Below are 21,911 nucleotides of genomic sequence, written 5' to 3'. Positions count from 1 at the left end.
AGATGACAGGTAAGTTGATTGATGTGGGAAAGCTCTGGAGAGGCTGAAGACATGGAGGGTACCAGTTGTTGCAAAAGGCAGAGGTAAAGTGCCAAGATAAAAAAGATTTTAAGTAGAAGTCTTCATACTGAGCTGGCAGGACCCTAGAGCTCCCTCCCCTGTTTCTGGAATATTGATTGTAAGAAGACTTATCTCTGGAGAAACTGAATGGCCCCAGAGAAATGATCCCTAGGCCTTGACATTTGAAGATTTCTGCAACTAGGCGGCCAGTTTACATCCTGATCACTCTCTAGGGAAGCTCACTTGTCAGTGAGGGCTTCCAGACAACTAGCCCCACCCGCTACACAGAGCATTTCCAGTCAGCTTTTGATTTTTTTCTCCTCAAATAGGGATGGGCAGACCAAAATCATGAAATATTTGGGGAAACCACCCTACTCAATAGAGAGACAAAAATAAAATGGAAGGAAGAAGCTGAAGAAAACAGAGATAGCAGAGATCAGAAGAAAACCTAAAAAAACAAAAAACAAACCTGGAATTAAGACACTATGTCCTAAAATAAGAACAAAATGCTATGAAAAAGAAATAATTAGAGAAATCTCCAAAATTAAAAATATGATATTCAAACTAAAAGAGAAATCAATGGGGGGCTTCCCTGGTGGCGCAGTGGTTGAGAATCCGCCTGCCAGTGCAGGGGACACCGGTTTGAGCCCTGGTCCGGGAAGATCCCACATGCCGTGAAGCAGCTAAGCCCGTGCGCCACAACTGCTGAGCCTGTGCTCTAGAGCCCGCGAGCCACAACTACTGAGCCCACGTGCCACAACTGCTGAAGCCCGTGCGCTTGGAGCCCGTGCTTTGCAACAAGAGAAACCACCACAGTTAGAAGCCCATACAACGCAACGAAGAGCAGCCCTCTCTCGCCGCAACTAGAGAAAGCCCGTGTGCAGCAACGAAGACCCAATGCAGCCAAAAATAAATTTATTTTAAAAAAAAATCAATGGAAGTGTTGAAAGGTTAAGAAAGAGAGACAGAAAATCAGCTAAAAATTAGAATAAAAATACAAGGTGGGAGAGAAAAAATTAGTAAATCAGAGAATCAGTCTGGGAAGTCTAACATCTGATAAATACGGGTTTTAAAACGGAACAGAAAAAAACAAGTAGGAAATTGTCAAAGAAGCAATACAAGAAAAATTTCCAAGTTGATTTAAGTTTTTCAGATTGAAAGGACCCACTGAATAATCACAGTGAAAATGAAAAGGACTCACTGAGTGTTCAAGGCACATCCAGGCAAACTAAGGCACCTCAAGGATCAGTTCCTTCTCCAGAGGTAGCTGTGCTGTAACTCCTCTATGGCTGCCCCTTTCCATTTTAGAAGGGGCCATAGCGTATCACTTGAGGAAGACTCATGTTCTGTCTTTTAAGATCATTGAGTTTGGGAACCTTGCAGTCAGTTTCTTATGGCAAAATAGACCTGACAGTTCCTTGGTTATCTTAATTATTCATTATCAAATAAAATGTCCCTGTTTTTAAAGTTGGATTTATTTTTATTCTTTGTAGTGACTGGAGGAGGAGTTAAGGGATACAGAGATATGAAATGAGGAAGCTTTTTTCTACCTTTTTGAGAAATAATTTGAAACATTTTTAAAAAGATAATAGCTGATATTTTGGAAACTAGAATAAATATAAACTCATTCAAGTTTAAAAAATCAGTGTTCATTTTTGAGCAGTGATCTGAATCTAATTGGTTGCAACCAAGTATCATCCTGATTAAAAAAGGGTTGGGAAGAAATAAAAGGAACTCAGCTCCTTTTAGACTGGAGAAAAATAGTTCTTTTGGCGAGGAGGGGCACAATTATTCCAAGGAAAGAAATTGTTTAAATGACATATTATTATGTAACTTAGTCATAGAAGATACTTTGATTTGGGCTCAGAATGTGATGATTGCTACAAAACGAAGACGATTTGAGATAGTTTTCTAAGGGCTATAGATACTGTTGTTTGGGTTTTTTTTTCCAATTTTCTTTTGAAAAAGTAGGAAAGAGAACAATTTTCTGGTCCACTCAGTAGCCTGATTTCCTAAAAGATGTTAAGCTCTTAGGAAAACTCAACAGACTCAAACAGGCTGAGTCTGTTTCCTAAACTGAAGTAACTTTTCAAAGTGTTGGGCTAAGTGTCCGAGGGGGTTTAACCTACAATCCTGAGAGTTTATGATGCCATGACTATCCTTTATCATAGCCATTAAAACAACCATGTATTTTAAAAGGAAAAATAAATCGAAGGAGAACAATGGCCATATTTGGAAGACTGTCTTCCTCCAAAATTAAATGGCAACTAGCCAAAAACCTGTCCATTGGTGGTATTCCTCCTGCCTGGGATCCATTTGCCTCTATGTATGGGGTAGTATTATTTCTTGTCACTTTCTCACTTCACCGGGCAGTTAGCCTCCTTTACGAGTTCTGTGCTTCCTCACTTGCCTTCTAATATTCTTGACACAGCAGCCAGAGCGATTGTCGGATCAAGTCCTTATATTTGGCTGGAAATCCAATGATAGTTGCTAAAGAGGATATAAAGCGGAACCTATATAGCTCCTGTTTTCCAAGAACTTACATTTTGGTTGAGAAGATGGAAAAGAACCATGTTCTAAGTTAAGAGTATTAGATGGGTTTTATATATAGCATTATTATAAAATCAGTCCCCTGAGTGCTAATTGCCATAGCAGTTTGGAAGAAATTCCTTTAGTTTGTGATTGTCAGGGGAGGTTTTTATGAAGTGATATTTGAAATATAACTTATGGGAATGCTTTGGATAGATGAAGGAAACAAGCAAGGAGTTATAAGGTAATAATTGCATGAGTAACAGTGCAGACATGAGAAAATCCAAGTATCTTCAGGATGTACAGTGAATAAAGTGCGGTGCAGTTAAACTGTTGCAACATGGTATTTCATAGAGGTCAGTGATTTTCAAATTTTTCTTTTTTAAAGTCAAGACCCCTTTTGTTAAGCAGAATATTATGTGGAACTCCAACATATTAAACATGAGAACTGTAGCTTCTGTGGATAAAGCCGGATGCAGGTGGAGAGTGCTCGCCCGTTTCTGCCTGTGTGATTTCTCAGCTCTACACTGGGGGGTCTTTGAGGCTCTCTTGCCAGACACAGGGCTCTGAGGAATAAAGTTTAGAAACCACATGTTTCAGGGAGCAGCTTGGTGGGAGAAAGAAAACTGACCACTTTGGGTCAGTTGATAAAAAGTGTTGGATATCCATTTTGAGCTTCTTGTTTAGCCGGTGAGTTGTTATAGGAAATTTTTGATCAGAACCTTTTAACATAGTGTTACAGGAAGATTAGGACGGCGGCAGGGTGCAGCTTTTGTGCCCCCTCACCCCACAGCATCATCCTTAGAACACCCCTCGGTAGTCCACTGAGAGTGTTTACTTTTTCTGACTAAGGAGCAAGATATGTGTGGCTGAAATAACTTCAGGGGAGAAAGGAAGAAAAGATACAAGGGCCGAGTTGGTGAGTGCTGGCCAAGGTTAAATAGAATAATACGTGTAATAGTGCTCTGAAATGTATCAAAGACTACTGTGTACAAGACTAAATTCTGTGAGTTAGAGTAGTATCCTAGCAGCAGTAATATTACGATAGAGTGGGAGAGAGGAAGCAGCCTTCGGACATACATAGGAGACACCGGCTCAGCCTTGCTGATTCCAAGGGCACGAACTTAGCTCTCAGGTCAGTAGTAATGACCCCCCCCACTCCCTGTTTCCCTCTTGTACTGAGGACTTTCTTGATTCCTCGTGACAGTGCCTTTCCCACTTGCAGCGTGTGTGCAGAACAGGAAGGGAATTCTGCAGCGTGCGTCCCAGCATGGCTGGCCGAAGCCAGGGATGCCGCCAACCACGTAGATTTTCCATGTCCACTCAAGACTCTGTGCAGGAAGTGAAGCACAGACGTCTGATCCTCTGAGAAGGAGAAACAAACCCAGAGAGGCGGCAGCATGACGAGAGACCTTCGATCGGGATGGTGTGAAGAAGAACGGAACACACTGGATTCCGCCTTCCTCTCAAGCTGTATCGCCGGATGATTTCATCAGCTGCTCCCCTGCAGGCCTTGCCTCCATGGGGTGCTCAGGGCGTGCATTCATTATTATTCAGCTTGTCTTTTGGTCTGAGACGCACGTTTGTTAGGCTTTGCTTAGCGTGGATTCAGAGACAGGCAGAGGTGTTCAGAAACCAACAGGGTGGTAGGCTCGATGCTGCTGTGTGACAGTACACCTGAGACTGGGGTGCGATTCCTGCCTAGGAAACTAGGCTGAAAAATGATTTCTGCCCCTGGGAACGTTGTAATTTGATCTTGAATTCTAGGGCCTAAAGAGGCATATCCAGGCCTGGTCACAGCTCTCTGAGGCAATAGGATATCCCCCCAAGTCTGGAATAATGGCCTCCCGTAGGGGCTGAGTTGCCATGGTTGAGCAGGCTTGGAAATAGCAGTCGGATGACCTTAAGGGTGTCCATTGCCCCAGTGCAGTGATTCAGGCAGCACCTGTACTGGCTGTGTATAGGCTGGAAGGAACTCTGTGGCTGGGAAGACTTCCCTCCTCTCCTTAGGCAATATGAGGTTCTCCTGGACGGGCTGGTACTGTAGGCCACCGCTGGAAGCCCCTGCCCTTGGCCTGGGAGGCAGAGGGTCCGAATTGTCTCGTTTGCACTTCGGTGGGGACAGTGCTTCTTACATTCAGTCTGTACCAACCCTGGGGGAGTGGGGGACTCCTGAGGAGGAGGTAGGGATGCATCCCCCATCCTGATGTTTCATCCAGCCCTAACCATTTTAATTTATTGTTTTAAGTTAACAGGGTCAAATAGATTTTAAACTGTAGTTTTATGAATTTTAGTTCATCTATAGATTTGTGTCACCACCACCACAATTAGGATACAGCACTATTCCATCACCCCTAAGATCTCCTTTGCACTATCCCTTTGTGGTCAGTCATGCCCTCTTGCACCCCTACTCCCTGGCAACTACCCTGATTTGCTCTCTGTCACTATAACTATAGTTTTGCCTTTCTGAGAATGTTATATAACTGGACTCATACAATATGTAATCTTTTGAGACTGGCTTCTTTCATTCAGCATTAATGTCTTTGCAGTACTTTCAAGTTTTGTGCGTATCAGTAGTTGATTCATTTATATATATTCATTTCTTTTACATTCCAACCAATTTACCTGTAATTTTCTAGAGCAACACTACATCACACATGAAGTACCTGTTTTCCTTATTATTATTATTTTTTTTTCGGTACGCGGGCCTCTCACTGCCGTGGCCTCTCCCGTTGCGGGGCGCAGGCTCAGCGGCCATGGCTCATGGGCCCAGCCGCTCCACGGCATGTGGGATCTTCCCAGACCGGGGCACGAACCCGTGTCCCCTGCATCGGCAGGCGGACTCTCAACCACTGCGCCACCAGGGAAGCCCTGTTTTCCTTATATTTTTCAGTAGTATTTCATTATATAGATGTACCACAGTTTATCTGTTCACCTGTTTGAAGGGTATTTGGTTGTTTCTAATTTTGGCAATTATAAATTGAGCTGCTAAACATTCATATACAGGTGTTTGTGTGAACGGAAGTTTTTCTTTCTCTAGGGTAGGTACCTAGCTGAGGTATTGTTGGGCATATGGTAAGTGTATGTTTATGAGAAACTTCAGAACAGTTTTCCGGAACGGTTGTGCTGTTTTACATTCCCGTCAGCAGTGTACGAGGGGTCCAGTTGCTCTGCATCCTCACCAGTGCTTGGTGGTGGTAGTATTTTCTAATTTAGCTATTCTAATGGGTACACGGTGGAATCCCATCGTGGTTTTAATTTGCACTTGCCTAATGGCTGTTGAACACCTTTGCGTGGCAGGCCATTATTGCAGACTTGGGGGGATATCCTGTTGTCTGCGGGAGCTGTAATGAGGTCTGGACATGTCTCAGTAGGCCCTGAGACTCACGAGGCAGACTTCAGCGGTTCCAATGTGCACAAATCATCTTCCAGCCTAGTTTCCTAGGCAGGAGTCTCGCTGCAGCCCCAATTCTTCCTGTCACACAGCAACACTGAACCAACTACCAGACCTCGTTGTCTTCTTCTCATGAGATTATGTGCCTTCCATATAGCCTCTGATCAAGTTCTGTCCAAATCCTTTGCCCAATTTGTATTTGGGTGGTTTTTTATTGTTGAGTTTTGAGAGTCCTTTGTATGTTCTGGGTTTATTTTTGGTCAGCTGTGTAATTTGCAAATATCTTCTCCCAGTGTTTAGCTTGTCTTTTTACTCACTTCAAATTGGCTTCCACAGAGAAAAAGTTTTACATTTTGATGAAATTTATCAGTTTTCTTTGACCATGCTTTGGGTGTCATGTCTAAGAATTCTCTATAACCCTGGGTCGTGAAAATTTCCTTCTGTTCTAAAAGTTTTATAGGTTCACATTTAAACTTGTGATTTATTTTGCATTAATGTTTGCCTAAGGTGTGAGGTTTATGTCACAGTTCCTCTGCTGGCCTAGTCTGGTCCTAGCTCACTCCCGGTAGTTCATTGTCTTTTCCTGACAAGTTTGACTTTAGATTTCCATTGCAAGTGATGAGAATCAGCCTCAGATTACGGATTGTTGCTTCATGGGAAAAGAATCCCCATGTCAGAAGTCTGGCGGTTTTGCAGTTCGCAGTATAAGGGGTTTCTTCTCCCTCTTTTTGTCCTCATTTTTGAATAGTCAGAATAGGTCCGTGTTTCAAATCTTACCTGCCTCCCAAGGCCCCCTCATATAGTTTCCATTCTCCATGCAGTGGTCTCATTCCTGGACTGTGGGTGTCTCAGTCGTTGTGCTTGGTACCTGAACATGATGTCATAGGGAGGAGACAGAAAATTCAGAAGAAACTCAGGTGGGGTAAAGCAGGGGTTGGCGAACTATGGCTTATGGATCAAATCCAGCCCACTGCCTATAGCCACTGACTTATATATTGCCTATGGATGCTTTTATGCTACAGTGGCAGAGTTGAATAGTTGGAACAGAGACTGTATGGCCCTCAAAGCATAAAATATTTACGCCCTTGCCCTGTACAGAAAAGTGTTGCCAGCTCATGGAGTTGAGGCTGGTACTGGGGATGAGTTTCGGGGTAGGGCACTTTGCTGGGGTTAAAACTGACTCTTGGGGCTTCCCTGGTGGTGCAGTGGTTGAGTCCGCCTGCCGATGCAGGGGACATGGGTTCGTGCCCTGGTCCGGGAAGATCCCACATGCCACGGAGTGGCTGGGCCCGTGAGCCATGGCCGCTGAGCCTGCGCGTCCGGAGCCTGTGCTCCACAGCGGGAGAGGCCACAACAGTGAGAGGCCTGCGTACCGTAAAAAAAAAAAAAACCAACTGAATCTTGTAGAAAACAAGCAAGAACAGTGCTTTAACTACATAAACCATCCTAGCATCTTTTGATCCAGTATCATCATAGGAATTTGGAGGAAGTAAAATCTGGTGCAGCCTTGGAATAACCCAGTGGTGATGGGCTTAAAGGAAAGGTGAGACTGAGTGGAGATTATGTGGTGTATCTGAGTCAGTCCTGATGTGGGAGGGGGAGGCTCAGGGACTTAGGGGTGATGTGATGACCAGCATTTACCTCTTACCCCTCCTGGACTCTTTGTTTCTCTGTATCTGCTACACTTGACTTTACTGGTCCTCAGCCTTAGCTGCACCTTTAAGGTCCATAAGAATCACCTGGTCTGGACTCCAGACCAATTAAGCCAATTTCTGGGGTGGGATGGAGATGCCAGGATTTCTTAAGTTTCCCAGGTGTTCCCAGTATATAGCCACAGTTGAGAACCTTCATTCCACTTTGCAGTTCTTTAGACCCCGAGGAAATATTGCCACCTACTGACAGTAGGAAGTTATTCTGCTAGGAAACAAGTCAGTAACTCTTCAGATTCCATTGCAGTTTGGGATCTTGTGCTCTTCATAATGTTTTTTTTTATCATTTGTATATTAGAGTTTGATTTTGGGCTATCTTAAGGTAGCTCTCAATAAGTAACACCCTGTCTCAGTTTTGATGTAACCCAGAATATTGGCGTATACAATTGGTAGGAATCATGGAATATTAACACTGAAGAAAACCTTAGAGGTCATTAGCTCAAACAGCTAGCATGTCCAAGTATCTTTTGGACTTATATACTCTGGCCCTAGAACCTTGCTACTCAAAGTGTGGTCCATGGATCAAAAGTGTCAGCATCGGGCTTCCCTGGTGGCGCAGTGGTTGAGAGTCCGCCTGCCGATGCAGGGGACGCGGGTTCGTGCCCCGGTCCGGGAGGATCCTACGTGCCGTGTAGCGGCTGGGCCCGTGAGCCGTGGCTGCTGGGCCTGCGCGTCTGGAGCCTGTGCTCCGCAACGGGAGAGGCCACGGCAGTGAGAGGCCCGCGTACTGCAAAAAAAAAAAGTGTCAGCATCACCTGGGAACTTGTTAGGAAGGCAGGACTTCCCTCCTCCACCCCCCACCTCTGAACCCACCCCCACCCCCTGACCCACAGAATCTGTAACTTAACAAGATCCTCAGGTGATTCACATGGACCTTCAAGCTTGAGAAGCACTGCTTTAGAGAATCATAAGTGGACGCTGCTGTGAGTACATTTCAATTCATAGTAAGAAACTACTTTTCAAACACAGCTGCCAGAATTCTTTTAGACTGAAGGACCGCTTGACAGGGACAACACTGTTACTTCTAAGAGCCCTCCCAAGTCTGATTTTATTGTTTTTCTTCTCCTCCTCAAATAGTTTCTTCAGTGTCTCCCAAGAATGACTTTCTTTATACCTTATACCATGAACATGCATGGCAGCCATCTGTTGTGCTGGGTGCACTGTGGTCTTCCCATTGTTTCCCCGCTTAAACCTGGAAACTCTTATGACCCTAATGGATGCGTGCAAGCACAGGTTATCCAAGTCTTCTCATCTCTTTCTCGTTGTGCTGCTGGATCTAAACTAAGGGAGAGAGGTTGAACGGATCAAAGACTTGGGAGAGGCTAGGAAAGGGGGTCCCATATGAATGCCTACGTAACCTCTAAATTCCCCTCTAATTCCTATGCCCAGATTCTCCAGTACAATGTAGACTTTTTTGATGTATAACACATCTTCTGTGCTCACCTATGCTGTCATTGTTGAGAGCATTGCTACTTTTTCCAGGCATGGGATTTAGAGATGATTTCCTTATCCTGGTTCTCAGTCCATACAGTGATCTCATCCGGACATTTTCTTTATTCTTACAACCCAGTACTTGATATATGTTCCTGGTCTTTCCTAGGTTTCCCATTTCCAGTCTCTCTCCTTTTGGAATCCTCAGTGCTGGTGCCAAGATTATGTTCAACATCTGCCCCTCTGCTTTTCAGTGTTTTCAAAACCCTAAAGAATGTAACTCCCTCCTCCTTTCTATTCAAAACTCTTAATAATTTATTTTCCAGTTGAGAACCCTTCCCCATCTGTGTGCATCCTTTCTCCCTCCCATTCCCTACCTCTGCTTCTGGGATCAGCCTGGCCTGGCCAAACACCCTCAATTCCTTTCTATTATACCTTCTCCCCTTCCTTCTTCAAGTGGGCCTGCCCATCACACTCTTCCTACAAGGGCTGTGAGCTTTGTGTTAACTTGAATCACATTTAGAACTGGCGAGGTTCTCAGATACAATCTAACCCAGTACCCTTACCTCGCCAAAGAGAATAGTAATACCCAGAGAGGTTAGGTGCCCAAGGTCACACAGCTAAGAGTGCAAATGCTTGATGTGAAGTAGCAGCACTGTCCAGTGTGGCTCCTTCAGGGGACTTCGTAATGCTTGATGTGAACTGTTTCATTTAACTACAAGGTAAGTGTAGGGATGTGCATGGTGGATGGTGAGGGATACAGGGAAGTCACAAAACATGATGGATTGCCTTCTTTTAAAGAGAGGTAAATCAAGCCTTAGAAAGACAGAAGGATTCAGTATTTGTCTCATACCATTTTTGGTCTGAGGCAACCTTAAATTCTTCATTCATGACTCTACTAAATACTGGCAGGTGCTTGCTCCTTCTAGGGGACGGTGTGTGTGTGTATGTGTGTGTGTAGATATGAGTTACACTGTTTAAGCATTGTTGTGTCTTTTTATTTTTCTTCCTCTGGAAGATGATTTTAATGTCCCTTCTCTTTCTACTTACATGAGATACCGTGTTAACCATTTAGAGGAGGGTCTGGGTTAGATATTAGAGGAGAAGGATAGAATTGGTCACAGTCGGGGTTTGTTTTGTTTTATTTTTTGCTTTTCACCCACCCATGCCTCTATTTTTACTTAAAGGGAGAAGGTTCTAATGCATGTTTTTAATGTGCTGCAAGAACTAGCGGAGGGAAAAGCAACCTGAAAGCAGTGGGTTGTTATTAGTAGTGGTACTTACCTTCATCAGTCACCCCTTTGGGCCCCTTAATCATTTGGTTTGTTGTTCAGCTCCTCGTGACCTGTCAACATGCTCTCAGTCAGAAAAAGTGATGGCTGTATTCCAGGGCCTGTCTCGTCTCCTCTCTATAGGGAGCAACCACCACTCAGAGGCTCCCTTGAGTACACAGCCCGACATCGCCTGCAGTTGAGTCTGCCGCTGCGTCATCCAAGGGCCTGTTTAATTTGCCCTCTACCATCATGCCGATCTCTGCACGCTGAAAATGCCTCCTTCCCACAGAACATCTGTGTTTGGATGAACCTCTCTCCCTGCTTCTCAGTGTTCCAAACAGCAACGAACTTGGATATTTCCCGCCCTGAAGGCCTCCTTATGTTCAAAGGGCCCCTTTGCCATGTTTTTCTGACCTCACTGGCATTCTGTGCCCTTCCCAGGTCGCTGATATTGTCCTTGGGTGTGGAACAGGGTGGGAAGCAACAAAGGAAATGAGGGCGGCCAGTGCGATTAGTACCAGAAAGAATTTGGGGTGGGAGGAGATTGTATGCTTTCCACTGAGTGGTCTGAGAATATTCCAGATCCTATGAAGTTAATTTCCAGAAAGCTCTTCCTCCTCTTCTTGCTTCCTGTTATAAGATGGAGTTGCCTGCATACCAGAGAGCTCATTACACATGTACTGAATGAAAGGAGGAATGAATGAATAATTGTTATTTGCTGGAGCCAGGATTCTGGGCTTGTGGGGTGCTGGGGCTGTAGGGAACAGATGTTGAGAACAGGACTGAGTCAGAAGATGTGGGTTCCAGGCTTGGATTTTCCGCCAGTGAACCTGGGGAACTTTTTTACCATCTTCGGGCAGTGACTTCTTCATCCATAAGATGAAATATCTGATCAACATTTGTGGTCCCAAACATTTCAAACACAACGATTCCTCTAAATTTTTGTTGAAATAGTTCAGAAGCTTTTGCAGAGGGAAGGAAACCAACAAAATTCACCTACTGAATGGGAGAAGATACTTACAAACAATATATTTGATAAGGGGTTGATATCCAAATTATATTTAAGAAACTCATATAATTCCATATCAAGAAAGCAAACAAGCCAATTAAAAACGGGCAGAGGACTTGAATAAACGTTTTTCCAAAGAAGGCATACAGATGGCCAATGGGCGCATGAAAAAATGCTCCACATCACATCATCAGGGAAATGCAAATCAAAACCACAATGAGATATCACCTCACACCTGTCAGAATGACTGTTATCAAAAAGACAAGAAATAAGTGATGGGGAGGATGTGGAGAAAAGGGAACTCTCATGCAAACCTCATGTTTGTGGGAATGTAAGTTGGTGCAGTCACTATGGAAAACAGTATGGCAGTTCCTCAAAAAACTAAAAATAGAACTACCATATGATCCAGCTATTACACCTCTGGGTATTTATCTGAAGAAAATGAAAACACTAATTCAAGAAGATGTATGTATTCCTATGTTCATAGTAGCATTATTTACAATAACCAAGATATGGAAACAACCTCAGTGTCCATCGATGAATGGTTAAAGATGTGGCATACCACCCTCACCACTATTATTCAACATAGTTCTGGAAGTTTTAGCCACAGCAATCAGAGAAGAACAAGAAATAAAAGGAATCCAAATCGGAAGAGAAGTAAAACTGTCACTGTTTGCAGATGACATGATACTATATGTAGAAAATTGTAAAGATGCTACCAGAAAACTGCTAGAGCTAATCAATGAATTTGCTAAAGTAGCAGGAGACAAAATTAATGCACAGAAATCTCTTGCATTCCTATACACTAATAATGAAAAATCCAAAAGAGAAATTAAGGAAACACTCCCATTTACCATTGCAACAAAAAGAATAAAATACCTAGGAATAAACCTACCTAAGGAGACAAAAGATCTGTATGCAGAAAACTATAAGACACTGATGAAAGAAATTAAAGATGATACAAACAGATGGAGAGATATACCATGTTCTTGGATTGGAAGAATCAACATTGTGAAAAGGACTCTACTACCCAAAGCAATCTATAGATTCAATGCAATCCCTATCAAACTACCACTGGCATTTTTCACAGAACTAGAACAAAAAATTTCACAATTTGTATGGAAACACAAAAGACCCCGAATAGCCAAAGCAATCTTGTGAAAGAAAAATGGAGCTGGAGGAGTCATGCTCCTGGACTTCAGACTATACTACAAAGCTACAGTAATCAAGACAGTATGGTACTGGCACAAAAACAGAAATATAGGTCAATGGAACAGGATAGAAAGCCCAGAGATTAACCCACACACCTATGGTCACCTTATTTTTGGTAAAGGAGGCAAGAATATACAGTGGGGAAAAGACAGCCTCTTCAAAAAGTGGTGCTGGGAAAACTGGGCAGCTACATGTAAAAGAATGAGATTAGAACACTCCCTAACACCGTACACAAAAATAAACTCAAAATGGATTAAAGACCTAAATGTAAAGCCAGACACTATAAAACTCTTAGAGGAAAACATAGGTAGAAAACTCTATGACATAAATCACAGCAAGATCCTTTTTGACCCACCTCCTAGAGAAATGGAAATAAAAACAAAAGTAAACAAATGGGACCTAATGAAACTTAAAAACTTTTGCACAGCAAAGGAATCCATAAACAAGAGGAAAAGGCAACCCTCAGAATGGGAGAAAATATTTGCAAACAAAGCAACTGACAAAGGATTAATTTCCAAAATATCTAAGCAGTTCATGTAGCTCAATATCAAAAAAACAACCCAATCCGAAAATGGGCAGAAGACCTAAATAGACATTTCTCCAAAGAAGATATACAGATTGCCAACAAACACATGAAAGAATGCTCAACATCATTAATCATTAGAGAAATGCAAATCAAAACTACAATGAGGTATCACCTCATACCAGTCAGAATGGCCATCATCAAAAAAGTCTATAAACAATAAATGCTGGAGAGGGTGTGGAGGAAAGGGAACCCTCTTGCACTGTTGGTGGGAATGTAAATTGATACAGCCACTATGGAGAACAGTATGGAGGTTCCTTAAAAAGCTAAAAATAGAACTACCATATGACCCAGCAATCCCACTACTGGGCATATACCCTGAGAAGACCATAATTCAAAAAGAGTCATGCACCACAATGTTCATTGCAGCTCTATTTACAATACCCAGGACATGGAAGCAACCCAAATGTCCATCGACAGATTAATGGATAAAGAAGATGTGGCACATATATACAATGGAATATTACTCAGCATAAAAAGAAATGTAATTGAGTTATTTGTAGTGAGGTGGATGGACCTAGAGTCTGTCATACACAGTGAAGTCAGAAAGAGAAAAACAAATACCGTATGCTAACACATATATATGGAATCTAAAAAAAAAAAGGTTCTGAAGAACCTAGGGGCAGGACAGGAATAAAGATGCAGATGTTGAGAATGAACTTGAGGACACAGGGCGGGGGAAGGGTACGCTGGGACGAAGTGAGAGAGTGGCATGGACTTATATATACTGCGAAATGTAAAATAGATAGCTAGTGGGAAGCAGCCACATGGCACAGGGAGATCAGCTCAGTGCTTTGTGACCACCTAGAGGGGTGGGATATGGAGGGTAGGAGGGAGATGCAAGAGAGAGGGGATATGGGGATATATGTATATGTATAGCTGATTCACTTTGTTGTAAAGCAGAAACTAACACACCATTGTAAAGCAGTTATACTCCAATAAAGATGTTAAAACAAACAAAAAAACAAACAAAAACAATGCCAACTTATGGCCCTATCCCAGATCTGCTGAATGAGCATCTCTGAGGCCTGGGTCTGGGATTCTGCCATTTTATCAGGAATCCCGAATGGAATTTAAAACAAGTTTTAGATCCCCTGGTCTGCAGAGCTGGGTAAATACTTAAATTCTACATTTATGTTACAATGACAATGAATATTCCTTTTTTTTAAAAAAGTAGCTCCTCTGCTTCCTTTTAAGTAGTGTGCAGTTTATGGAGATTTTATTTATGCCCAACTTTCAGTGATACGTCTGTTGCTGAAATAAGTTACGCTGGGCTTGAGGGTGATAGATAGGAACTAAATGTCTCTACCTGGTATTCCCAAGAAGCCTCAGATATTCTAGAATTTGGATTCAGTACCCACTTTGGTCTTTGTCTTGCATTTCTCAGGTGTCATAGGAATGAACAGTACAAGTCACTGAGCCACACAACGATGTCAGGGACTGCCATGGCTCTTGGGTGCCCTGTCCTTCAGAATCTGGCTCCATAGGCACAGGAGCTGGAACTTAGGGAAGCTGGGTAGCCTGGAGAACAGAGGCTCATGTGCATGACCATCCCCCTGATTTCTTACCTCTAACTGTGCCATAAGATGATTGAGAATAGCCTTGGCCAGTGAAGGAAGCTCTAAATTACTTCATTTAATGAAGTATGGATCAAGCAGAAGATAAGGTACTTATCAGTGTGCTGTGGAGTTTGGAATAATTAAAGTCAGATCTTCTTAAAGTCCTTATGCCCATGAAATGGAATCTAGGTTTTAATAACTTAAGTTGTTAATTAATTAACTTATGGGGCATTTATTTTATTATACCTTTGTGGACAGTGTCATGTTTTCTCAGGCTCTGTGAATAACCACTGTCAATTAATTTATTTAATTGATTTAACCACTGGGTTCATTAATTTATTTGACATTCATTGGTCACCCTCCTATGTCCTGGTGCTATATTCTTGGGTTACAGATATGTGTAAGTCATTTTTCTTGCTCTCAAGGAGGGCATGGCCTAGTGGGGAAATACACAACCAATCAATGGTGAGTGATAGTGGAGGCTCGTATATTGCTGTAGCAACGAAGTGGATGGTGCAGTTCCGTGGGAGCATACGGGAAGGGGGCGTTGACCTGCAAGGCTTCTCTGTGGAAAAGGCTAAGTAGATATTTTAAGAATAAGCAGATTGCGGGGGGGAGAGGGCATTCTGGGCATACACATTAGCAAATGCAATTACATGGAAGTGTGGAAAAGTATGACATGTTTGACTTGCACGTGGGACAGTAACGGCAATACCCTCTTGCAAGCAGAATTTAAGGGGACTTGCCGTGAGAAGAAATGTGTTTGTTACCGTGTCTTCAGATTTTTATCTTTTATTGTGGTAACATATACATTACATAAAATTTTCCATGTCAGCCATTCTTAAATGTGCAGTTCTGTGACACCTACATACAGCATTTATATTGTTGTGCCGCCATCACCACTGTCCGTCTCCAGATCTTTTCATCTTCCAAAACTGAAAATCTGTACTCATTAAATGCTAACTCCTCACTCTGTCCCCTCCCCGAGCCCCTGAAGACCACCATTCTGCTTTCTGTCTCTGAATCTGACTGTTCTTAGGTACCTCATGTCAGTGGAATCATGTAATATTTGTCTGTTTGTTCCAGCTTAACCTAAACATCACTTAACATAATGTCTTCAAGCTACGTCCATGTTGTAGCACGTGCCAGAATCTCCTTTCTAAGGCTGAGTAAATCCTATTATATGTCTCTAACACATTTTGTTTATCTGTTCATCCATCAGTGGACACTGGAGTTGCCTCCACCTTTGGGCTGTTGTGAATATGCCCTGAATATGGACCTACTCAGATTTTGTATCTTATTACCTAAGCTGTTAAACTTTCAAATGTTAAGTGCAAAATGATTTCTTACAAACCCTTGATAAGACGGTGCCTTTGGTTGAGGTGCTTACAGTTTTGTTGTGGAGATGTGTTTGCACTCTTGAAAACAAGACTATGGGCAGAATATGATTAAACTACCCAATGGCACTAGTAGAATTCACTTTTAAATTTCCTGTGATCATGAACAGGAAGCAAAGCCTCCAAAGACTTACTCTGGAAAGGTGGTGAACACAGCTGATTATAAGCTGGGGACTTACCAAGCAAGAGCATCACTAACTGCGTTTGCAAACTAAATCTCCTCTCTTGGTAAAGTAGCCTCTGAGCATCTTGATTCAGAACTAAGCATTGTGGGGACAGTGGGAAGGAGCTAGGCAAAAGAAATTTTATGGAGACGATTGAGAGGACCAGCTTCCTACATAGCTGGTAAGAGAGTGCAATCACTCGGTAAGTTGTTTGTAGACAAGGTAATTGAGGAACCAAGGATCCTTATTTAAAAAAAAAACTAGATTCTTCAGGGAGCTAGACATTATTGTGAAAATAGACTGTTAAGAGGGTGTGTGTGTGTATGTGTGCACGTACGTGTGTGTATACAGCCCCAACCTTCCTGACTACTAAGAAAGTGATTCTGTTGCTTCTATTTCTGCAGTACAGCCTCAAGCCCAGGGCTGGGCCAGTCCCTTCATTAACTCACTTCCCTGTTACAGACCTCCTGCTTCCCCTTCTTGGACACCCTGTGGCTGAAACTGGAGACACACAAGATTAGGAGGTAGTTCTGGGAGTTGGGGACAGGGAAGCATTGGGGTATCAGAGATATCCTGTTCTGTTGGCAGCTCTCTGACTTCCCGCCAGTGTTCTGGTGGAGTGTTTACTCCTGGCTCCTGCTGGATCTGAACCCCTCCCTCTACCCAGTTTCCCCTTCATGGGCCTCATTGGTTGGCACAGCACTCTGAGTTCCAGGGCTGCTATTCCCATGCAGGGTCCCAAGGCTCTGTTTATGAACCCTAGACATTTGGTCTTTCTAGTCAGTGGTTAGTGTTCCAGTGCTTGTATTGTTTTGTTCCCTACAAGGTCAGGTCCTGTAAGGCTTAATCTGTCCTTGCTGGTGGGGCTCTGACTAGCAAAGCAAATATATCAGGTCAGTCTGGCCATGTTGGGGGAAGAGCCAGGCCTGTTGGCACAGACTCCAGAGCTGGCATGGGCTTTGTGGGAGGCGGGCCTGGGCCACAGACGGTGGCATCAGCAGTCCTGTTTGTTCTTCAGCCCCTAGCAAAGCCTGGGCAGACTAGATTCCTATCCTGAGGAACACGGATGCTTCCTCCTGGGCCCGCCTGCCCCTCGGAGCAGCACAGTCTGGTAAAAAGGAGGGCTTGTCTCTGTGAGTCTCTTTTCTCTGTTCTAGTCTCTCCCAACATCTCCTCTGTTCCAAATCCATTTTCCATCCCCACAGTAAGCACAATAACATGGTTGTCCAAGTGAAATATAATTGCCATATAAATGAATGGTATTATGATAATAAAGATTTAAACCTTTTCAGACACTTGATTTCATTTCCCTAGTTTTCAACAAAACTACCATTTGAGTACCTGTTCTTCAGTTGGAAAGGGTTTGGGACATCTGACCACCAGACAGGTGGAGTAGGTGCGACGTGTGTCGAACCTAAGAGCCTTCTGAGTAGCAGTCAGGTAGTACATACTGGTAGCTGTAACAGGGGCTAGAAGCCGATTTCATGCCTCTTCTGCCCTCTTCATTTTGAAGCACTCCAAAGAGCCTTCCACCAGCTGTGGTAAGGCGGAGCACCTGTACTGTCACTGTCACTGAGATTATAATGCAATCGTTTGGTCATGCTTCTCACAGTAACATGTAGTTACTGTGCCCCACACACCACAGAAGAGACGCCTGGGAGTAGGTGCACAGGGATCGAATTAGAGGCTGTTTTCCAGTTCCAGCTAAAAGAGAACGTTTAGCTGCATTTTGAGTTCTTACGATCAGGGTATTACAGGCATGGCCATCGCTGTCAAAACACGAACGGTGGAAATAGTTCAGGTTTCAGATACACAAGCAAGGAGCTGGTTGGGCGTCTCTTGCGAGCCTTGGGTCGGGGGATACTGATTTTAAAAAGATCCCAGAGAGAATGAAACCAATAGGGTGATGGACCAAACAAGAAAGAGATATGGCCAGCTACGAGATTTTCCTGGAAATATATGACATTTAAGGGTCTGGTTTAGCAGGCAATATGCTCTCTGAAACCAGGGCTGGGAGGTGACATCCTGCCCTACAGAGGTAGGTACTTAGTATTCACTGCTTTGACTTTTTTGCTGGAAAAAGGGATGAAGGAAGTGCGTGGAGCTTGTGAGAGTGACGTGCTGGAAGAGAGCAAAGACAATAAAACAGGCAAGGATTGACCTGTCTAGGGCAGGTTTTATCCACCTCCGGGTGTTTCCTGGACTCTTAAGCCCTTGTCTCCTCCCTGAGTTCATCAAAACACACCTCTCTGCCCTCCTTCGACCGGCAGGAGCAGCTATGATTTTAGTGATTTGTCCCTAAGGGAGGCACAGCTGAAAGACTGTGTTCATTGAAAGCCTGTGAGCAGAGGTAAATGCAGGTGAGGTCAGGAAATGGAGCTGGTTCACCTCTCCCAGCAGGCACAAGGCCAAAGTCAGCCAACGGACAGATCCTCGTGCTAGCTCTCCCACCCAGAGGTAATTTCAGTTCATCTAGTGGTGCACCTGAGCAGAATGCTGCAGTCAGGGGACACACCGCAAATCGTAGCTGTGTCCTGAAGTGCATGCCAGTCACGCAACTCTAGCCTTCACCAGCTTACGACCGTTGACCTAGAGAGAAATCTGTTACGTGGCCGAGGCCCTCTTATAAGCCAGACTCCAGTACAGATAGCACTTCTCCCCATCCTGTCAGATACACTTGCTCTCTTTTATTGTATTACTCTTAATTGGCTTTGGGTTCCCAGACTCTGAAGCAGAGTCTGAAGCTGAAGTTTTCTTCTCTTTCTCCTATGTGTCTGCTGCTCCGGTTTGCTCTTCTTTCAGGATCGCTGGTAAAAAGGACAGCGGTTGACAGGATAGAGTGATGGGGAGGCTGGGAGAAGTGACCACCAGACTGGGGAGTGATGTATGTTGCCATCACCTGGAAACTCAGATCAGCAGTAAACCAGAACCTGCCCTGCCGATGTAAAGAAAAATGTTTCACCTCAGTTAGCTAGGTCATGTCCTTGTCTCTAAGAAGCTGACAGCCAGTGGGCATCAGCAGTAACTCTGCAACAGAATAAGAAAATGAGTTGAGACCTCAGTGGAAGGGCTAGAATACAGGCACGGTAAGAAGCTCTAATCTGAGTTCTTAAAATCAGAGTATTAAATGGCATGGCCAAGGGAAAGTTCTGGATTTCTCGTGAGACTTTCAAAGTAGGTTATGTTTTCATCTTGTTAGGGTGGATTAGGTTCATATCTGTCAAAATACCAAGTAGAAATAGTTAGGTTTTAGATGTCCAGGCAAGGAGCTGGACGCCTTACTAAATAAGCTTGGGTGGTGGCATGGTGGGAAAGGGTTTTGAGTATAGAAGGTCCCAGAGAAGAGAGCCTGTAGGTTGGAGTAGAGATTTTGGCCCCGGGTCTTGTATTGTTATTTTTTTGATCTGTAGGCCAGATCTTTGATTAGAGAACTTGGCAGGTAAGTTTGCTAGGTGGTGATACCAAGACGGGAACCAGATGGAAATGGGTAAGCGCTCAGAATGAAGTTCAGTGAGGAAAGTGTAGAATTATTCCACCACTCTGAATATCTGCACAAACCTAAGAAATGGCCGTGAGTGAGCAAATGTGATAGAAAAATATCTGGGATTGAGGATGAGAGCCAGCATCCCTCAGCAGTGTAGTTGTGGTTGAAGCAGGCCTATTCAGGATTGCAAATAGAAATTTAGAATATAGGGTTTGTAAGGTAATGCCCTCCCTTATAACTATCATTAGTCAGATCCTTTCTAGAATACTCTCTAGAATATTTTAGGTTAATGGGGCTATGGGTGGATTTGGAGACTGACCTACAGATAAAAGAATTTGGGACTTGAACTTGCAGAGAATAACTTAGATATCATAATGATCTTTAAGTATGTAAAATTCCTGATTTGAAGATGGGTGCCAGCTCTTCCTAATCTTCATTGAGGATGGAATAGAGTCCCAGCAGCGTTTGGGTAGACACGAGGAAAACTTGCCTGCCAACGAAAGTCATTAAATGTCAGAATGAGTTATCGAGGGAAGGTTCTGGATTTCTCATGAGATTTTCAAAGTAGGCTCTGTTTCCATCTTGATAGAATGGATCAGGTCCATTCCCATGGCCCTACCTGATAGCTGAGTGGTGAAACCAGTGACCATTCAGAGTCCCTGTTCCAACCCCAATATTGCCGAGCCCCTGCCTACAGACATCTGCCTGCTTTTACATCCCCTGAGGTGCTTGATGTCCCCAGAAACTGCATCAGCTCCCTAGACCCATCTGTGGCCCTCTTTTCCAGGTCATGAGCTCTCTGGGGCTGTGCAGATGCAGTGATCTAACTGGACTGTGCCCTTTGTTCTCTTCTCACTTGCAGTATGAGTTTAAAGCCAAAAACATCAAGAAGAAGAAGGTGAGCATTATGGTTTCAGTGGATGGAGTGAAAGTGATTCTGAAGAAGAAGAAGAAGGTAAGTGACTCTGAGCCACAAACTCTGGTGAAGAGGGAAGGAGGGGAGGTAGGCGTGGGATAGCTTTGCTTTCTAGGCTACCTTCTGGACAGACTCCTTCCCTTATCTGGTGAGGTGGTCTGCTTTGACCAGCAACAGTGTTGAGAGGCTACAGCTGGAGCAAAGAGCGAGGCAGGGGCCCAAGGCCTAGTCAGCTGTTCGGCTTGCTCAGTCCTCGTATCCCGTGAGTGACAAGGGTCATCTCCTGTCATCCTGGCATTCAGACCCCTCCCCGCATTTGATACCCTTGCCTTTGAGTCTTGATCTTGGGAAATGCTTTAAATTCAAGTGTGGACAAGTAGCAGGGTTCAGTGGGGGAGGGGATAAGAGGCGGCTTCCTCAGAAGTTGTCCCATTCTGTTGCAGGAATAACTCTCAGTTCCAGCTGAGGTGGCATCCGGCCCCATGGTGTGTCCTTGTGTCCTCTTGTTACTGTTATTGCTGCTTTAGCCCATCTATTTAAATAGTCCCTCAAGACCCAGCCGCTGCTGCTATTCAGCCTGCAGGAAGGCTGGAGCGTGGCCAGCATGTTGCTTTTCACTGGGTCCGTGTGGCATGCTGGAAGGAGCCCTCAGCTGAGAGGAGAAGACCTGGGTTGTAGTCCTGGCTCTTCTTTTTCTGACTATGTGGTTCTAAGCAAGTTATTTTGCTTTCTGGAGCTTCAATTGTAAAATGAAGAGTTGGATTAGGTGAGCACTTTACCCTTGTCAGATCAATCACTCTGCACCAGCTCTGGCACCGTGCTTTTCGGTGCTTGCATGTGTTTGTATAGGTCACCTGTGCTTATTCAGGTTTTTGAGAACCTTCTGGGCTATAGAGAAAGCAGACCCTAGAGGCCAAATAGGTTTGTGTGTTTCTGCCCCCTGAACTTCTGAGGCAGGATGGGAACCTCAGAGGTTAAACACTTCCCAAAGCAGCCCCCAAGCCCCCTCTGTTTGCCTAGCCTGTCCGTGACTGTTGAATGGTGGTATGCCTCCGGGCTGTGGGGAGAAGCATGTTTACAGGGACTCCCTGCTCTCCAGAGAATGTTTTAAGGGCAGGGGCCATCTCTGTAAGCTCAGCACTCACTTGGACACCTGGTACGTGTAGTGTGTTTCCAACGATTTTGGCTGT

The 21,911-nt window shown here is 44.0% G+C and overlaps 1 protein-coding gene across 5 annotated transcripts in view; it reads left to right on the top strand.

Annotated features, from left to right (window-relative positions):
- Nucleotides 1-21,911, top strand: part of LOC101284709 (carboxyl-terminal PDZ ligand of neuronal nitric oxide synthase protein) — a 308,869-nt gene that overhangs the window by 189,421 nt on the left and 97,537 nt on the right. For all 5 annotated transcript variants that reach the window (XM_049709116.1, XM_049709118.1, XM_004282024.4 and 2 more), the window contains exon 3: nucleotides 20,668-20,760. In XM_049709116.1, the coding sequence (XP_049565073.1) occupies nucleotides 20,668-20,760 (93 nt within the window). The remainder of the gene's footprint in view (nucleotides 1-20,667; nucleotides 20,761-21,911) is intronic.

Source organism: Orcinus orca, chromosome 1 (genome assembly GCF_937001465.1).
Source record: "Orcinus orca chromosome 1, mOrcOrc1.1, whole genome shotgun sequence".
NCBI classification, from domain to species: Eukaryota; Metazoa; Chordata; class Mammalia; order Artiodactyla; family Delphinidae; genus Orcinus; species Orcinus orca.
This window is presented reverse-complemented; position numbering and strand designations above follow the sequence as displayed.